We start from the raw sequence: 18638 nt of genomic DNA, 5'->3' as shown, positions 1-18638 counted from the left end.
GATTTCCCTTAACAAAGACCACCTAGTCTTGTTTATTATCCTGTACACTTTTTGCATTTTGTTTACAGGGCTCGACAATAACGGTGGCCCAACGAGCCAGGGACAGTAAAAAGTAACCCTGATTTCCCTGATCTCAATCAAGCGGCAACCTCTGGGTCTGAAAGTGAAAACATGCAGACGGAACGGCCAGCAGGGGGCGAGTCCGCTGGTTGCAAAAAAAAGTCTGGCTCCATTAGAAATAATTGTAAAATGTTTCTACTTCTCAGCTGATTTATTACCTCAGTAAACACTTTCATAATGAGTTTATGGTCTCAGTCGCTAGTTTCAAGTCTTCTTCAACACAGCATGATGTTCATTTAGTAAATTATGGTCATATTTAGGGGGAAATAGACCAGAAAGAGTGATCTGTGGTCTGACCTCATAAGCACTAAGACACAACAAAGAATGCACTTTTTAAAGAAACTCTCGTCCTTTAATGTCCACAACAACATTTTTACTACTAGGGATTAAGTTACATAGCATGAATGTATCTACAGGGAATGAATGATGAACAAGGCAATAAACATATTGTGGGTGACAATATGCACACCCTTTATTTGAACATCAGGGTGACGATATTACCTCCCTCTATTTACTAAAAATAGGTCAAAATCTTCAAGTTTTTTAAACAGGTAATGCTTTTAACACATTTGTTATAGCTCAAGGTTCCTCTCAATGCATTTTGGTGAGTTACACAGTGACTGTATTTAAAAAAATTGCCTTTTCGTTGTTTACAAGAAAAACTCCACAGAGCACGTTTAACTTTCCATGTATAGCACCAAGATCATCCCTGGTGAAGGTTAAATAGATTTATTTATTTATACCTGTGTAAATAACACTTATAAATAGCAGCAGATAAGAAAAGCTTCTAGTGAAAATGTGGTTGTATATATGTGCTTTTAGCTTTGCTGTATGTTTCTGATTTATGTTATTTATTCATTAACCCACCTGTATGATTTATACCTTCGTATGTTTGATATGTGCAATGTTTTTTGTTTTACGGCTGCAGTGCAGGTAAAAGCAAGAGCCAAATTTTCCACTTTGTGGGACAATGAAGTTAATCTTGAATCTTGAATGTGTCCAACGCTTTGCTTTATGACATATTAACTGCAAAACTAATGCCATCCGCATCAGCCTCAGCACCGCTTCAAGGCACCGCTGTGCCAAAGTACAGCCTCACTAGCGCTATATAAAAAAGAAATGTTATCTTACCTCCTAAAATTAATATCTTACGTCGCGTCTCCTCCGACAGAAAGGGTTTTATTAAGTTGTAGGCCATAGGAAACATTTTAGGAGCTGCAGCAAAGACAGAAAATAAGGAAATAATTGTAGATTAAAGCCGAAGATCATAAGCAAAACCTGGAATCAAGTCAGATGAATAAAACAAACATCTGCTGAAGTACCTTTGATAAGAAACACTCTTTTCAGCCCCTCTGGATAATTTTCCTCAAACATGGTGAGGATCTACACGAAAGGAACAGAGTGATAATGAGATTTAACTCAAAGTCTACATTTATTATTATTATTTTACTTGAGCATGTGTTTATATACCAATGCCAATAAAGCCCCATTGAATTATTTTTAATGAAGTTATTTGTGGACGGATGAAAAATGGTGATCAGAAGCTGACAAACCTCTCCGTAGGCCTCAATAGCAGGTTTCCAAACGTGTTTCAGTCCGAGCCCTTCACAGTCATAGATCAGAGTGACCGATTCCACGTACTTCCCCAACTGAGACGCAGATGGAAAAGGTTTAGGAGAATTTAGAAACAGAGAGGAGAGGAGAAGAGAGAAGGAGTGAGGAGAGGAAACAACAGGGGAGGAGAGGAGGAAACGAGAGAGTAGAGAGGAAGGAAAAGGTGAGGAGACAAAAGAAGATGAGACAGGAGGAGAGAGGAGATGAAACAAGTCAGAGGAGGATCATCCTGACCTTCTCCGACTGCCTCCTACACTCCCGCTGCAGCATCTCCGAGTGTCGGATCTTTGTCTTCATGTAGTCCTGTTTGGTCGCTGACAGCAGCAGACCTTTGGGATCCAGAGGGCCGATCACATCGTACCAGATGGGACTTCCCTCTCGGTCGTATCCACACATCCCTCCAGACACGTACTTATCAATGACCTGATGAAGAGGAGAGGAAGAGACACAAAAGTGTTTTTTGTTATTATAGCAGGTAGTGCTCACAGACAGTTGCTCTCTCCTCGTCCTTCCAGACAGACTGTACTGAGTCACATTATGAGTTACCATAATTAAAAACATGTAAATTGAATCAGCCTGTGATTTCCATTTTTGTACTTTTGAATCCAGCCCTCAGTCGGTTGGTGATTTTGGTTTCCATTAAACCGTTGTTTTGTTATTTTGTTCTCAACGAATTATTTCCTGCTGGACCCTGTGAACTAACGTTGCACAACAATCAGTATAATTTTTAATTAGGGTATAATCACAACTCATGTTGAGTCTAACTGGACAGGAGTCCGGAAAACTGCTCGTAATTCGGGACTGTCCCGAAGTTTTCAGGACGTCCGGTCACCCCACCACCGTATCATTTACTGTTATCCAAATGCTATATTACAATTAATGTTGTAGCTTACGGAAGCCCTAAACGGCCATCGATTCAAATATTTTTTTACTCCGTTTTCCCGTGATAAAGGGATAATTATTTCGTGATCTCGAGATAACGAACCATGAATATAAGCGTCAGCTGGTGCGTTTCTATTGATAATTTCGTGGTAATTTGCTGAGTCAGTAGTTAGCTCAGTTGGTAGAGCGCAGGATTTGCTCCTAAGGGTTGCAGGTTTGACCCCCGCTCTCCGCAAAATTCTTCTTTCTGTTTTTTAATCATTCTCTTCAACGAAGTTGTTATGAAGAGATTCAGGGGAATCCAATCACTGATTAGCTGTCAGGAAATGTGTAGTTAAATGGATTCCCCTGACTGAGAAGCGGATGAATTTCCTCTGCCTGGGAATGTGGACCAATCGCCGGGATGCGCACAGTCCAGCAGGTGCTTAATTGTGAGTGTGAATCAGTCATCTTCATAACAACTTTGTTGGATATGAATGTGAAAAAGATTTTTTTAAATTAGTCTTCCATGAGGTTTGAACTCGCATGTTGAAATTAACATTAAGAAACGTTCTTGCCAACCTACTGTTTAGTTATCTCGAGATCACGAGATAATGATCCTGTTATCGTGGGAAAACGGAGTAAAATAAAGATATGAATCGACTGCCGCTTGGGGCTTCCGTACTTTCTATGTGTTACTATTTGGTAGTTTAAGTTTTAGAAACTTAAATTAAAGTAAACTATATCCCTTTGAAATGCAGTGTTGTAGAAGTAGATTCAAATGAAATACTCAAGTAAAGTAAAAGTATTTGAGTTAATGAACTTGATTACTTTTCACCACTGAACTTTACCCACAAACTCTGTGTTTACAATCCTTGTTTTCGTTATAAAGCTTATTTTTGAATGTGAGACAAACGGAGCATGTGCACCTCTGGAGGTTTCCAGTCACATATGATGTTGTCCACGTTCATCTTCCTCCTGAACTCCAGGTGCTGCAGAGAGAGAGAGCGAGGCAGGTCAGAAAGATGCATCCTACAGCCACGCAAAGGAAATAACACGACTGATTACTGAAAATAAATAAGTAACTCACCTTTCTGACCATGGCTTCTGTTTTCTGAACATTGAAGCTTCGAGCTGCAAAAGGAAAGATAAAATCCTGATTAATAACGTGGAAGATTTAAAGGGGCATTTCATGGATTTCACTTGCGGTGGTGGAGCTAAACTTCTACTCTACTACAATTCAAAGTTAAGTATTTTACTTTTTACACAGTTACCATCTGCAATAAGCAGTAAAGTAGATAAAGTGAGTAGAATAGAAAGATAACAGTAATTGGTAAATGGTTGAAATGTCCAATAGAGAGCCTGTAAGTCCCTCGCTTCTGCTTCCACCTCACGGGACCTTGTTTCGGCAGAAACTACACACATGATGTTTTTCAGCTTAAAAGATAATTTTAGTAAAGAAAGTTGAAGTTTGTCGTAAAACATTACCATTTACAGTCCCCTCCTGAAATCTTGGAACGGGAAGGCAAATCCCTTTGTTTTTGTTGTTCACTGAAGACATTTGGGTTTTAGATCAAAAAATGAGACAAGAGTTCAGAATTTCAGCTTTTATTTCCTGGCATTCACATCTAGATGTGTTAAACAACTCAGGACAAACCACCGTTTTTATTAGACCACAGCATTCTGAGGTGAGCAAAAGTAAAGGAAAAAATAATCTTAAAGTAAATAACATTTAATATTTGGTGATGTAATCCTTGCTTGCAATAACTGCCTCAAGCCTGCGACTCATCAGCATCACCAAACTGTTGCCTTCTTCATTTGTGATGCTATTCCAGGTTTTTTACCGCAGCTTCTTTCACTTCTTGTTTGTTTCGGGGTGTTTCTCCCTTCAGTCTCCTCTTAGGGCCCCTGTCCACCAAAGCGTTTTTTTGCCAGCAGAAAACAGCAGCTGCTCTTCTAAAAATACCGTGCAGGGAGCACTAGCGGGCAATTGAGACGCAGCGTTATGCTTTGGTTGCTATGATACATAAAATCCGTGGTTGCAAGTAGTTCTATCTAACTTTAGTGGATGTGAACATGTCAACACAGAGCAGAGTACTTGCTTTGGCTCTTCCTCTGTATGAAGAGAAGGCTGAAGCAAGTGGAGAGAGAGGACAGAGTACCACCGTTTAGTCCGAGAGGACGGTTCCAGGATAGTAACCGTTGCTACGGTGTGATATTTGCTCCTCCTGTACTGTGATTGGACGACTGGGTAAAAAGTGACAGTGACGAGCGCAGTGTTTTTCCCAAATTTGAACATTTTTCAACTCTCGGCGACCAGAAAAAAAAACGCTCAGCGCCCAGTGAGGAAAAGACGCTCAGCGCCTCGTCACACTGCTGCCGTTTTTACTAGCTTGGAAAAACACGGCGCTCCCATTGCAATGAACTGAAAAAAAGATGCTGCCGTCAAAAAAAATGCTAGGTTGGACACGGGGCCTTAAGGAGGTGAAATGCAGCTCTACTGGGTTAAGGTCATGTGATTGACTTGGCCAGTCTGAAACCTTCCACTTCTTCCCCCCTGATGAAGTCCTTTGTTTTGTTGGCAGTTTGCTTTGGCTCATTGTCCTGCTGCATGATAAACTTCCTCCCCGTTAGCTTCAATGCATTTCTCAGTAAATTGGCAGACAAAATGTTTCTGTCCACTTCTGAATTCATTCTGCTGCGACCATCATCAGTTCCATCATCAATAAATATTAATGAGCCTGATCCAGAAGCAGCCATGCAGCCCAGGCCATGACATCACCTCCACCATGCTTCACAGATGAGCTTCGGATCATAAGCAGTTCCTTTCTTTCTCCACACTTTGGCCTTTCCATCACTTTGCTACAGATTAATCTCGGTCTCATCAGTCCATCAGATTCTGCTCCAGATCTTTTGCAGCTCATCTCTGTTCTTCTTTGCAAATTTCAATCTGGCCTTCCGATGATTCTTCCTGCTGATGAGTAGTTTGCATCTTGTGGTGTGGCCTCTATGTTTCTGCTCTCTGAGTCTTCTTCCAACTGTGGATTGTGATACCTTCACCCTGCACTGTGGAGGTCGCTGGTGATGTTTTCTTCACAGCTCTCACCATATTTCTGTCATCAACTACTGTTGTTTTCCTTGGCCGACCTGTTGGACGTCTGTTGCTCAGTACACCAGTAGTTTCTTTCTTTTTCAGGACGTTCCAAATTGTTGTGCCCAATGTTTGTCCAATGGCTCTGGTAGATTTTCCTTCTTTTCTCAGCTTGACAGTGGCTTGCTTTTCTCCCATAGACAGCTCTCTGCTCTTCATGTTGGTTTATCCTCTTTAACAGGAAATGCAGTCTTTATAGGTTTGAACCAAGGAGGAAAAGTTAGACTAGTCATGCAGAGCTATTTAATGTTTGGACAATCAACCTAAAAGGCAACACCTGGGCAACAAGAAACATCTGTCAATCACACATCTAGATGTGAATACCAGGAAATAAAAGCTGACATTCTGAACTCTTGTCTCAGACTCATCTTTTGATCTAAAACCCAAATGTCTTCAGTGAACAACAAAAACAAGGGGATTTGCCTTCCCGTTCCAATACTTTTGGAGGGGACTGTAGTTTAGTATGAAACTGCCCAATGAACTACATCTCACGTCTCACGCAATAAACAACAACATGGCTGACACCTCTCGCTTCCAGAACGAGGGAGAAATTATTAAAAGAGATGAAAATCATTACAATTCTGGCTGAGTACTTTTAGATTCTGGTACAAAGGAAGGATTGTGTTACGTTGCATCTGGCGTTAGCTTTGTTAGCTTCAGTGATTGAGAGAGAAACAGTCATAACGTCACATAAGCGACTTTTGGGTTTGTGGTCTTTGTAATTACGTATTTTCAGTCTCATACTTAAACAGATTTAAGACAAATTACGACTTTCTTGACTTTCAAATGTATATTTTAAATTGATAAACATACTGTATGTGTAATTCAGGGCTCAATTCAAACAGAATCAAAACATTAGTTGTCTCTTGCCATTGACTACTGTAGGTAGTACAAATACATATTTTTACCAAAATAAGGGTAATAATAATAATAATAATCCTTATTTGTAGAGCACTTTTCAAAAACAAGTTACAAAGTGCTTTAACAAGTGTAAAGAATAATACAAAAAAAAAAGATAAGAGCATGAAAATTTAATATAAATTCACTTTAGAGGCAGGGACTCAGGCTATCTATTTCTGCTTGAAATATAAATACAAACTTGACCAAACTTACTGTAAAAAAAAGAAAAAGACTAAACCTAAACTGTGAGTTATATGGAAGAAGTTGTGTAAATATATCCTCTTTCATATAATGTTAAATAACATCTTGTTTAGTGTTGGTGTCCACAAAAGATTAATGCATTTGCACAATACATGAAACAAAATACAAAGCACTGTTTTTTCTACGCTGATCATCACTGATCTGTAAATGCTGCACCAGTTCTGACAATAGTACAATTGAAAACCTGATACAGTTTGCCTGTTTTTAGTCAAGCAAGGAGACTGAGGTTAACAGCCAATGCAAATATTGAAGTACAGTCCCCCATCGATCTCAGCTCTCCCTGAACTATGGATCTCTAAACAGAAGAGTCAAGAGACAGTGTCGTCCATGTCCATGTCCCACAAACTGATAATATTACTGTGAAAAGAATTCTACTCTATGGAGATGGGGCAAGTTCACTTTAAATTATGGGGGAAAGTAAATCCATTTAAACCTCTGCATCTTAACTAAGGTAACTTTGTACAGGGTAAACAAACATTTACTGTAGGATAAGACCACTGAGTTGACCTGCCTGAATAAATACTATATATGCTTTCATGGCCACAGCGTCAGCGGGAGGAATATTATAGGGGAAAGAATTACTGATTAACCAAAAAAAGCTTCATCAATAGTGTATCTTTTGAAAGAACAAATAAAACATTCTTCTTCTGAACAATTGAAAAGTAGAATTTATAATTCATAAGAAATAAAACACACGCTCGCTGAGGTCTCGGGGGTTTTAGTTTTACTGCTGCAGCATGACTTTGTCTGGTATGAGCAGAAGCTAATGTTAGAGACATATATTCCTGTGTAACTGATAATACTCAGACTGCTAATTTTATGACTCTTGTCTACTTTTGTTATTGTTACACTATGGAAACACAGTGGCTGCTATTAAGCAAAGTTATGAATAGTTTGGAATTTTGAGAAATAGTTTTCTCAAAACATTTATATACAGTTAGCTAGTTTTTACTCCTTTATAGACAGTTAGCTAGTTTTAACTACTTTATATACAGTTAGCTAGTTTTCCATACTATATAAAGTTAGCTAGTTTTCTACTTTATATACAGTTAGCTAGTTTTCCATACTATATAAAGTTAGCTAGTTTTCTACTTTATATACAGTTAGCTAGTTTTCCATACTATATAAAGTTAGCTAGTTTTCTACTTTATATACAGTTAGCTAGTTTTAACTAAGTTATATAAAGTTAGCTAGTTTTAATTAAGTTATATAAAGTTAGCTAGTTTTAACTACGTTATATAAAGTTAGCTAGTTTTACATACTTTATATGCAGTTAGTTTTCTACTTTTTATACAGTTAGCTAGTTTTAACTACGTTATATAAAGTTAGCTAGTTTTCTACTTTATATAAAGTTAGCTAGTTTTAACTACGTTATATAAAGTAAGTTATACATACTTTATATGCAGTTAGCTAGTTTTCTACTTTTTATACAGTTAGCTAGTTTTAACTACGTTATATAAAGTTAGCTAGTTTTACATACTTTATATGCAGTTAGCTAGTTTTCTACTTTATATAAAGTTAGCTAGTTTTACATACTTTATATGCAGTTAGCTAGTTTTCTACTTTATATAAAGTTAGCTAGTTTTAACTACGTTATATAAAGTTAGTTAGTTTTACATACTTTATATGCAGTTAGCTAGTTTTCTACTTTTTATACAGTTAGCTAGTTTTAACTACGTTATATAAAGTTAGCTAGTTTTACATACTTTATATGCAGTTAGCTAGTTTTCTACTTTATATAAAGTTAGCTAGTTTTACATACTTTATATGCAGTTAGCTAGTTTTCTACTTTATATAAAGTTAGCTAGTTTTAACTACGTTATATAAAGTTAGTTAGTTTTACATACTTTATATGCAGTTAGCTAGTTTTCTACTTTTTATACAGTTAGCTAGTTTTAACTACGTTATATAAAGTTAGCTAGTTTTACATACTTTATATGCAGTTAGCTAGTTTTCTACTTTATATAAAGTTAGCTAGTTTTACATACTTTATATGCAGTTAGCTAGTTTTCTACTTTATATAAAGTTAGCTAGTTTTAACTACGTTATATAAAGTTAGTTAGTTTTACATACTTTATATGCAGTTAGCTAGTTTTCTACTTTTTATACAGTTAGCTAGTTTTAACTACGTTATATAAAGTTAGCTAGTTTTACATACTTTATATGCAGTTAGCTAGTTTTCTACTTTATATAAAGTTAGCTAGTTTTACATACTTTATATGCAGTTAGCTAGTTTTCTACTTTATATAAAGTTAGCTAGTTTTAACTACGTTATATAAAGTTAGTTAGTTTTACATACTTTATATGCAGTTAGCTAGTTTTCTACTTTTTATACAGTTAGCTAGTTTTAACTACGTTATATAAAGTTAGCTAGTTTTACATACTTTATATGCAGTTAGCTAGTTTTCTACTTTATATACAGTTAGCTAGTTTTAACTCCTTTATATACACTTAGCTGGTTTTAACTACGTTATATACACTTAGCTGGTTTTAACTACGTTATATAAAGTTAGCTAGTTTTAACTACGTTATATAAAGTTAGCTAATTTTACATACTTTATATTCAGTTAGCTAGTTTTAAGTCCTTTATACTATAGACAGTTAGCTAGGTTTACCTACGTTATATCAAAGTCTTTATAGGCAAGTCGTGCCACTTGGCAGCCATCTTGGCAACGCCTCCGGACAGCTATTTCGGACTAACAAGACCAGGCTCCTATCTGAATGAATGGGGAGAGAGTCAGGACTGCAGTTTGACTGGTCACTGGGACATAAAAACTACATTAATAGAATCACCAGTAACATCCAATACTAATAATATATCTCGTTACATACAGTTAGCTAGTTTTAACTACTTTATAAAAGGTTGGCTAGTTTTACTACTTTATATAAAATTAGCTCATTTTAACTACTTTATATAAAGTTAGTTAGTTTTAACTCCTTCATATACAGTTAGCTAGTTTTACTACTTTATATAAAGTATTCTGATTGAAAGTTATATAGTTTTAACTATTTTTTATAAATTTAGCTAGTTTTAACTACTTTATATAAAGTTAGCTAGATTTACTACTTTATATAAAGTTAGCTAGTTTTAACTCCTTTATATACAGTTAGATAATTTAGTTAAGTGGTTCCCAACCTAGAGGTCAGGCCCCTCCAAAGGGCCACCAGATTAAATCCACAATCTATGGTTTAATTGTTAACAAACTAAGATATATTTATTGTATATTTGTAAACTGTTTATGGTAGTAGTAACTAAAAACTGTCAGATAAATATAGTGGAGTAGAAGTAGAAAATAGAAGACAACGGAAACACAAAAGTAAAAATAGTAGTAGAAGTACACATACCTAAAACTAGCACTTAAGTACAATCCTTAAGTAAATGTACTCAGTTACTTTCCACCACTGATGAATTATATGTCATTGGAAACCCTATTTTAAATGTATTTGTTGCCCCCAAAAGTAAACAATGTTGAGTTAAAATAACTGTCAGTATTTGGTGTTTCTTACATTCAAGATGGACAAATCAATAAATTAGAAACAAAAGCTGGAACGAGATAACAGGAGGTCATATAAAAGCACTAAAGTCTTTCCTCAAACACAGGGTGACACAAGGTTCTTTATCTTTACTATCTAATCTGTGTATGTTTGGCAGTGGTTGTTTTGATTTTGTTCTTATTTGCATTGAAGAAGGCACCTTGTACTTGAATGGCTGTGTGATAGTTGTTTTGCCAGCATTGTACCCACACAGAGAAACTGCTAAGTGCTAAATGCTCCCTGTCCAGGTTTCAGTGGAGGGATGTAGGTCTCACCTCGGAGCCATCGGAGGAGGTAGTGGTCGTGCTGTGCGGGCAGGTTGGGGAGGATGTCCTGGATCCTGTCCCGAAACTGGAGCCAGAGAATCAGACGGCACATAATATAAATATTACAACACAAATGTACTGTTTTATTATTTATGGTTAACAGTTAAACATTTTGGGAGATATGTTTATTCTATTTCTTTCTGAGATTAAGCTAGATGAGAAGATTGATACCCTCTCATGTCTGTACGGTCAACTTAGATTAGCATAAAGACTGTAAACAGGGGGCTAGCCCGGCTCTGTCCAAAGGTAACAAAATCCACCGACTACCTGAACCTCTACAGCTCACTATTTAACATGTTACATCTTGTTTATTTAATCTGAACACTTTAGTAATTATATATAGAATTAATAGCAGTGGATGCAGGGACGGGCCCATTGAGAATTCCTATGTACAGGGTCCAGACATGAGAGTGATATCTATCATAAAATGTAACTAAAGCTCACGAAGATAGTGAATAAAGTTACTTCCCAAAAAGTCCAACCTTTAACCTTCCTTTAAGGTTTGGACTAGAGCTAAAAACATTTTTCTTTTCATAAGAATCACACTTAAAATAAGAACAATGTCAGTATAAACACACATCAGACCGTTAAGGTTGCCATAGGATCACTGAGATACCACAACAAAAGCAACAATGGATACACAAATTACAAAGTCAATCTAAAGTCACTATTCAGTATTATAGACTAATCAATAATTTCCAGTGAAATCATATTGATTCAAAACACATTCATTTTACCTCAGTTAAGATTTCAGCCTGCTTTGGGCTCAAGTCTCCAACTCGTCCGCTCATGTCTCCCGTGTTGTGTCAAACAGCAGCTGTCTGTCTGTGAGTAAAGTGAACTGGAGGGAAATGCAGGTAGACTAGGACACACACAAACACACACACACACACGCACGTGGACTTTCATCCCTTAGCTGAATACTCTTTATTGCGACACACACACACACACTGTGTCAGACCCATTGAATCGTGTGTGCCAGCACAAGGCAGTGGTTGAAGAAACAATTAGTTTTAGTTATATTTATCTTATCCTTTTATTTCTGTATTGTCTTTAATCTGAATTGATTCTAGTTGCCTTCTTAATAAATTGTTTTAATCCTGGGTAAGCCATGTAAAGAACTTTGTAACTTTGTTTTGAAAACTGTTGTGTAAATAAAGTTGGATTATAATTATTGATGCATTGAGTTCATCACGTTACTGTTGCAGCTGCTAAACATGGAGGTAATTTTAATTACTTTATATACTGCTGGGTACTTAGCACAACACTGAGACAGCGCTAGTTAAAGTTGTAAATGACCTGAGATTGAACAAGGATGACAAGGAACTTTATTAGACTTAAGCGCTGCTTTTGATATAATTTATCGTTAGATCCTTGTTCCCAGACTACAGTGTGTTGGCCTCTCTGGCTCAGTTTTAAACAGGTTGTGGCCTATTTTATCTCCCTTGTGGGCCACTCCTCAACTAACTCTAGCACAGTGGTTCTCAAACCTTTTCTGTCATGCCCCCCTTCAGAAGCCAAAAAAACTTCATTGCCCAGCACCCCAGCAAAAGTAGATTTCATTTTTATCAATTATAAACAATACAGGCGATTGAAATAATCAAGATATATATGTATATATAGGCTAAATTATATTGAATAAAATCTAAATTCAATGAATGTAAAGATTACAGTCAACATTTTTCATAAAACTCATTTTATTTTCTTTAAATACACGAGCTACTCAGAAACTGATCATGACCCAGATACCAGGTTCACCAAATAAAGCTGGTTCTTATGAATAAATACATGATTTACACAAAACAACAAGTCAGAAACAATCATAAAGCATTAAATCGACGTCTCATTATGACAGAGTGGAAATTAAGTTTTGATCACACTAGAATGAAAATGATGTTTCAAAACTCAATCCTTCTGTTTGTTTGTCAAAGTTCAAATATTGAAAATAACGTGGGGTGTACTTTGTCGAGATCAATCAGCTGTCCAGAAACTATGCATGTATGTCTTGAGATTATTTGCACAGTAGGTGAAACATGTCTTTTCCTCCCACACAATTTACTTTCTATTAAGCATCAAAACTCAGATTTCACCCTTTAAAAACGGGCCTTAGTGTTTACTTAGACTGTCATTCAACACAGCACTGCCAGATATACAGGAGAAATTATAATGTCTTCTAACAGCTTATGGATCAAGTGACAGTGAAGATGCACTTTAGAGACCCGTGATCCGCTTCTTAATATGAGCGTCGTGGTCCGACATGAACAATCGGTTAACACAATCATCAGATAGTTACAAAAGTTTTTGTTATTTTTGCACGAGAGATTTCTGACTGTTGCTGATTTAGGCATTAAGCTTTAAAGACCAATCGAGGTTTGTAGGCGGGAGTATAGACAAGTCTGCAATACTGCGGTGGCACCTCACTTGTTAACCCACGTCAAACACTCCTCTGTCTGTAATGGATTTCACTTTTTAAGCACTTTTGCGATGAAATCGGTCCAGCAGATCCTGTAGAACCAGTTATATATTGAAAATACAGTGATAAGAATAAACGATTTACACGTTTTCAACTAAATTTAGTCAATTTTTACAGAATTTTTCAGGCCTGTTTTACGTTTACAATACAAATTTTTACAATCTTTTACTTTCCCAAATCTCCATTTTTAATTATTAAATTTAATGTTTCAGAACCGCTGAACGGTGAGCAATCTTCCCACACCCCGCTGATCTCTTGCTAGCTCGTTATAAATTTCCTGGCAGAAATTCCACTTTATTATTAAATGATGTAATTGTTGAGTTTGCTGATTTAGCTAGCAAGTAATTAGCTTCTCCACACAGCACATTCCTCGAGATTGTGCAGGGTCAGACAATGAGTTAACGTTATTCTTTCGCTGCGTCATAACCAATTTCATGCAAGTGTTTGGAAACTGAATAACTTCCACATTCGCACAGACTCCCGTCATCTGTCAGAGGGGGGCGACTGCTGACCGTGATTAAGCCAAACATCTCTGCTTCCACAGTCACTGTATATGTTCACTTGCACCGCAGACTTGTCTTTAACTCATCTACCTGGTCCACAAGTTAATTATGGTGGAACACTAGATTAGGGTGATGGCTTTGGGGCGTTGCGAGTCCAACTTTAGAAGCCAAACACTGGTTGGTGAAAACGAATGTGAAGATGTGAAGTCTGCAGCTATGCTAGCAGCTCTGGCACAACTGTGCTGCTTTGAGCTAAATGCCAGCATGTTCACAATAACAATGCTAACATGTCGATACAAAGCAGATGTTTACCATGTTCATCACCATTGTTTGCTAACGTGTTAGCATGCTAACATTCAATAATTAGTACGACGCACACAGGACAGCTGAGGCAGATGGAGATGTTTAAGAACATTTAGCAGATATTTGGTCATAAAACAAAGTGTTGAACATACATTGCATTTATAAGCAGTATAAAAACATTTAATAAATGGTATAAAATAGTCTAACGTAGTTGTAAGCAGATATAAGTTTATTTATGTTTGTTAATTAGCATATTTATGAACAGCTTTAACTCCTGTGCACACTCGTAAGTGGAAGCTGTTTAGGTGTAAATTGCACTTGAATAGTTGGTGTTAAAGATTTGTTGTAAATGTAATGAAAACCTTCAGACTGCTGAATAAACAGCTAAAGAAAGGTTGTAATCTAAAATGTCTTTAGGAGACTTTACCGCTGCTGAAAAACTCAAACACTCAAAATGATACAAGGGTATCTGCTTAAAACTACATTAAAGTGTTATAAACAGTGTATTAAATGTTTATATACTGCTAATACAATAAAAATATTTAAAGTCAAGGGTTCTGCACAACATTTTGTTTCAATCCATCCAATAGATGTTTAGATATTTCACTTGCGTTGTGAAAATTGTCATCTGCTGGTGGCGCTAGAGGAAGAGTCAGAGGATCACTAGAGTCCGTAGGCTTCATCCTTTGGGGACCACGAGTGTCCGTACGATATAACATCTGACAGATTCCAGTGTGCAGCACAGTGGTGGACAGGCTGACATCGAAACAAGAGTCGGTTGTGGCTGTTGTTAGTAAACACCTCTCAGGTGTTTATTAAACACGTGCTATGTGCAGACAGGTGACTCACAGGTCACTTCACCACCTCAATGTTTTCCCCTATTAACACAGCCAGTCAGTCATTAAATAAACTAAATAAACTTTTCTCCAGGTATGAAAAGAATAAACAATTCACACTGAACTACCTGATTTTGTCCAAACCTGCTGATAATAATTTGCCTCCTAAATCAAACTGCCTCAATGAAGAGGAATGCAATTTATCATCATTAAATCATATTAACGTGACTGAATTAGCCATTGAACAAGTAAATGTGGAGGTTTATAAGTCACAAAAAAAGCTTCTACCAGGTTACCAGTTGCATTCTCTTGTTTTATATGGTGAAAAAAATGAAAATAATGTTGTGTTGATTATTTAAATTGACAATAATTACTGAGCAATGGCCACTAAATACCAAATGTCTCCTCTCTGAGCATTAAGACACTTTTAAATCAGCACAAGAAGTAAATAACATGTGATCTGTATTGGCTAAAAAGCAAAGATTACGTCTGCTGTAAAGCGTCAGATGTTTACAACTTTAAGCATTGCATTTTGGGATTAGATATTTTCCACCTTATAACAAAATGATATATTTGTTTATTTCTGGAATTAACTGCGAAGTTTAGTGTAGTGTAAGTGTTTTTTCCTCTCAGTGCTCAAGGAACTTTGCTACACAAACTGCAAAACGAATGTAGCCGATGTCCTATCAAAAATATGAACTCTTATTCTGTTTAGTTAAAACTTTTATACCAATGATTCCAAAAATAACTCTATCATTAAAAAAAAACAACAAAACAAAACAAAAAAAATCTCCATGCATACAGTTTATACATTTTGGACAAAGCTGACTGAAAAAGTTCCTGACTGAAAAGTGAGACTCCGGAACGAGATGCGAGACACTGCGCAAAGCTACCCAAAAACAGTTGATGCTAACCTGGTTGCATATGGGGATGGACCCTCTTTGCGTATTTACTAGCCACAAGACCTGCCTTTCACCACAGCTCTCGTACGAGGAAATTGGCAGCTCTGATCTAGCTTGAAAATTTGCGGTAATATTAGAAGCAGGTGAAGAAAAAAAAAAAAAGGGCGACGTTATCCCCGTTGTGATCCACCGAGTGCCTTAAAGCTGTGGTGAAAATACATTAAATAAATTCAAACTGTGACGCAAACTGTGACGTGTGTGACGCTTTTCACTGTGTGGTAAAATACTTTGTGAGTTCCTGCACCAAACAGCACCTGAGAAGACGAAATGAAGCATTTTAAACATAAAAAGACAAAGTTGTGGTTTTACGGGAGGATTTGCGTTGGATTAGTCCTGTAAAACCAGAACTTGTCGTTACAACTTAACATCAGATTTTTTTACATTTTAAATATATTTTGATCATATTATGTTCATCAGGCAGCTTTAAAGTTGCTGGTAGGCAGATTCTGTTACGCCAGTTTTAACTGTTTCCCTCTGTTCTTAGCGTTTATGCTAAGCTAAGCTAACCAGCTGCTGGCTGTATGTTCGTATTTAACCGACAGATGTGAGCGCGGTCTCAGTCTTCTCTTCTAACTCTTGGCAAGAAAGCTCCTAAGCCCGTTTTCCAAAAATGTGTTCATTTAAAAGTCAGAATCACCAAATATTAAGAACTAAAAAAAAGTGAGATGACTTGCAAAAATTAAATCTGATGGAAGGATCCAATCAGCTGTGCAAAATCTGATCATTTAACTGATACCCGAAACAAAAATTAAGCAGACAAGTAAAATCTCATCAAGTAAGAAAAATCATTGGTATTTGAGCTGGAAAAGACTCGGCAGCCATGAAAGGGGACGCTTTGCTGCTCAGGAGCAGCTGCTCGTTCAAAAAACACAAATGCTTAAACAGTTACAGTAAAAAGCATCTTGGTAGAGAGTAGTGAAAATGAGAATAACGGCAAAAAGTTAGCTTTAGTTTTATAAATGAACTTGAGTTTCATCCCGGACAGGAAGTTCCCTTCCAACCCTGAAACTTCAGCAGATACCCGTCACTTTTTTTTATTTGCAGAATAACTTGAATGAAGAGGAAGCTCTAGATGCACAGAGTACACAGAGTACAGCTCTCCACATTTATCCAAACACATTGATGGGCCTCGTGCAAGAAACACCCGTATGAACACACTCTAGGCCAATTACCACAATTTCGTTTTCAACCATTTACAATTATGAAGAAGTATTAATGACTGGTGCAGACCTGTCATACGAGTCATATACAGCCCTGCAAAAATACTTGGGAGACTAAAATCTGATGAAGCCTTCAATCGGGTTTTGTGGTTTGAAAGTTAACTACACTTCTTGCTGAACTAATATTCCTTTTCAGCACATCACCAGAATCATGGCTGCCAACTTACATTTAAGGTTTGACAACTATTTTTATTAATAGATTTTGCCAATTCATACAATTCAGCTGCCTTCCGCTGGTCTCTTTCCAGGAGTTGTAACACCTGCATGACTGCCATGTCCACTTACTCACCAGACAATGTTTAACATCTAACAGCATGTCAGAATATTCCTTCTTTATTTCTGTCACCTTCGCTCTGACCACTCAGTGTCGGTAACTGTAATTAATATTTTGGAATTGTTTCGGTTCCTCTAATACGACCGCTGCTCGAACACGTCGTGTTTTTTCTGCTGATTTCTCACGTTCCTCTTATTAATGCGAGATTGTTGGTTATGAAACCTGGCCCACATATGAAGCGAAACAGGTCGCGTTATATGGCAATTTATGAGCATTTATCACGCTAATTATGGCATCTCACAAATGTGCATGACGAGGTGTCATTCATCAGGATGAAACGACTCTAGTTTGTGCAGAGTTTGGTCGATCTGACTTGGGGAAAAAAAGTCACAAGTTGAGGATAAGAATACAAAAATGTTCTTGCATGAGGCCATCTGTTTTCCTGTCGTCATAAACCAGCATGTGGAATGAAAGCATAGTACCTTTAGAAGAAATGAGATGCGATTTTTCTTTTCAACACTGTTATTTTGTTGGGTTTTTTTTTTTTTTAGATTGGGCCGGCTACGTATGCAGTAGCACCTGATCATGTTGCTTTAATATCATCATTTCATTCAGTAAGCCCATATTAAAATACAATAAATACATCCAAATGAGAGACACTTCGATTCGAGTGTCTGTGGGAAACATTCACTGAGGTGCTCCCGGCTGACGGAGGCCTGCAAGGAGCCTGGAAGGCAGAGCAGAAGAAAACGGTTTGAATAGTTAAGTTGTATTTGGTCATGTTGTCGTATTCCTTGTTTAGTGTTTGGCTTCTTGTGTTAAAAGCAGCTTTGGTGAGCACGAAACACACAAACGATGACGCAGTTCCTTAACAGAAAACCATCATGTCAGTTTACATCCCCAACCTCAGAGTGGGAATGCTGCTACTTGTCCTCTGTGACCGGCTGCGCGCCCAGCTGTGCAAAATGAGCTGCGGCATTATCACGTCCCGCCACGATCAACCGCTCCTCCGCCTGTGCTCAACCACCTTTTGTTAAGTGGATCTCTTTTCAATACTTAGAGGTGTGTCATGGTCTGCGTGTGCGTTACATGGTGTGTGTGATGTAGAAGATGAACTCCATGTCCATGGCAGTCTGTGGTACACTAGCGCTACCTCCGTGGATGACGGGGATCAGAGCGCTGTCCAGCTCGTTCATGTAGCGCTGAGGGAGGAGCCTGCCTCCGGAGCCAGCCTGGTACTCCACCTGCGAGCAAACACACGCATAAATACTTAGTGTTTCCCACACATCCAGAAGCCTTT

General features: G+C 37.4%; 2 protein-coding genes across 2 annotated transcripts in view; both read right to left on the bottom strand.

Annotated features, from left to right (window-relative positions):
* sec14l7 (SEC14-like lipid binding 7) overlaps positions 1–18515 on the bottom strand; it is a 26238-nt gene extending 7723 nt beyond the window's left edge. Inside the window, exons 1-9 of the mRNA XM_046067881.1 lie at positions 18492–18515; positions 11505–11592; positions 10717–10792; positions 3686–3729; positions 3525–3587; positions 1969–2157; positions 1674–1769; positions 1443–1503; positions 1252–1335 (exon numbers count right to left, since the gene is read on the bottom strand). Of these exons, the coding sequence (XP_045923837.1) occupies positions 1252–1335; positions 1443–1503; positions 1674–1769; positions 1969–2157; positions 3525–3587; positions 3686–3729; positions 10717–10792; positions 11505–11558 (667 nt within the window). The 5' untranslated portion in view covers positions 11559–11592; positions 18492–18515. The remainder of the gene's footprint in view (positions 1–1251; positions 1336–1442; positions 1504–1673; positions 1770–1968; positions 2158–3524; positions 3588–3685; positions 3730–10716; positions 10793–11504; positions 11593–18491) is intronic.
* The window catches only part of zfyve16 (zinc finger, FYVE domain containing 16), a 35116-nt gene continuing 31311 nt past the window's right edge, over positions 14834–18638 (bottom strand). The window contains exon 18 of the mRNA XM_046067879.1: positions 14834–18582. Coding sequence (XP_045923835.1) covers positions 18424–18582 — 159 coding nt within the window. The 3' untranslated portion in view covers positions 14834–18423. The remainder of the gene's footprint in view (positions 18583–18638) is intronic.

This window comes from Micropterus dolomieu, linkage group LG13 (genome assembly GCF_021292245.1).
Source record: "Micropterus dolomieu isolate WLL.071019.BEF.003 ecotype Adirondacks linkage group LG13, ASM2129224v1, whole genome shotgun sequence".
In the NCBI taxonomy this organism is placed as follows: domain Eukaryota; kingdom Metazoa; phylum Chordata; class Actinopteri; order Centrarchiformes; family Centrarchidae; genus Micropterus; species Micropterus dolomieu.
This window is presented reverse-complemented; position numbering and strand designations above follow the sequence as displayed.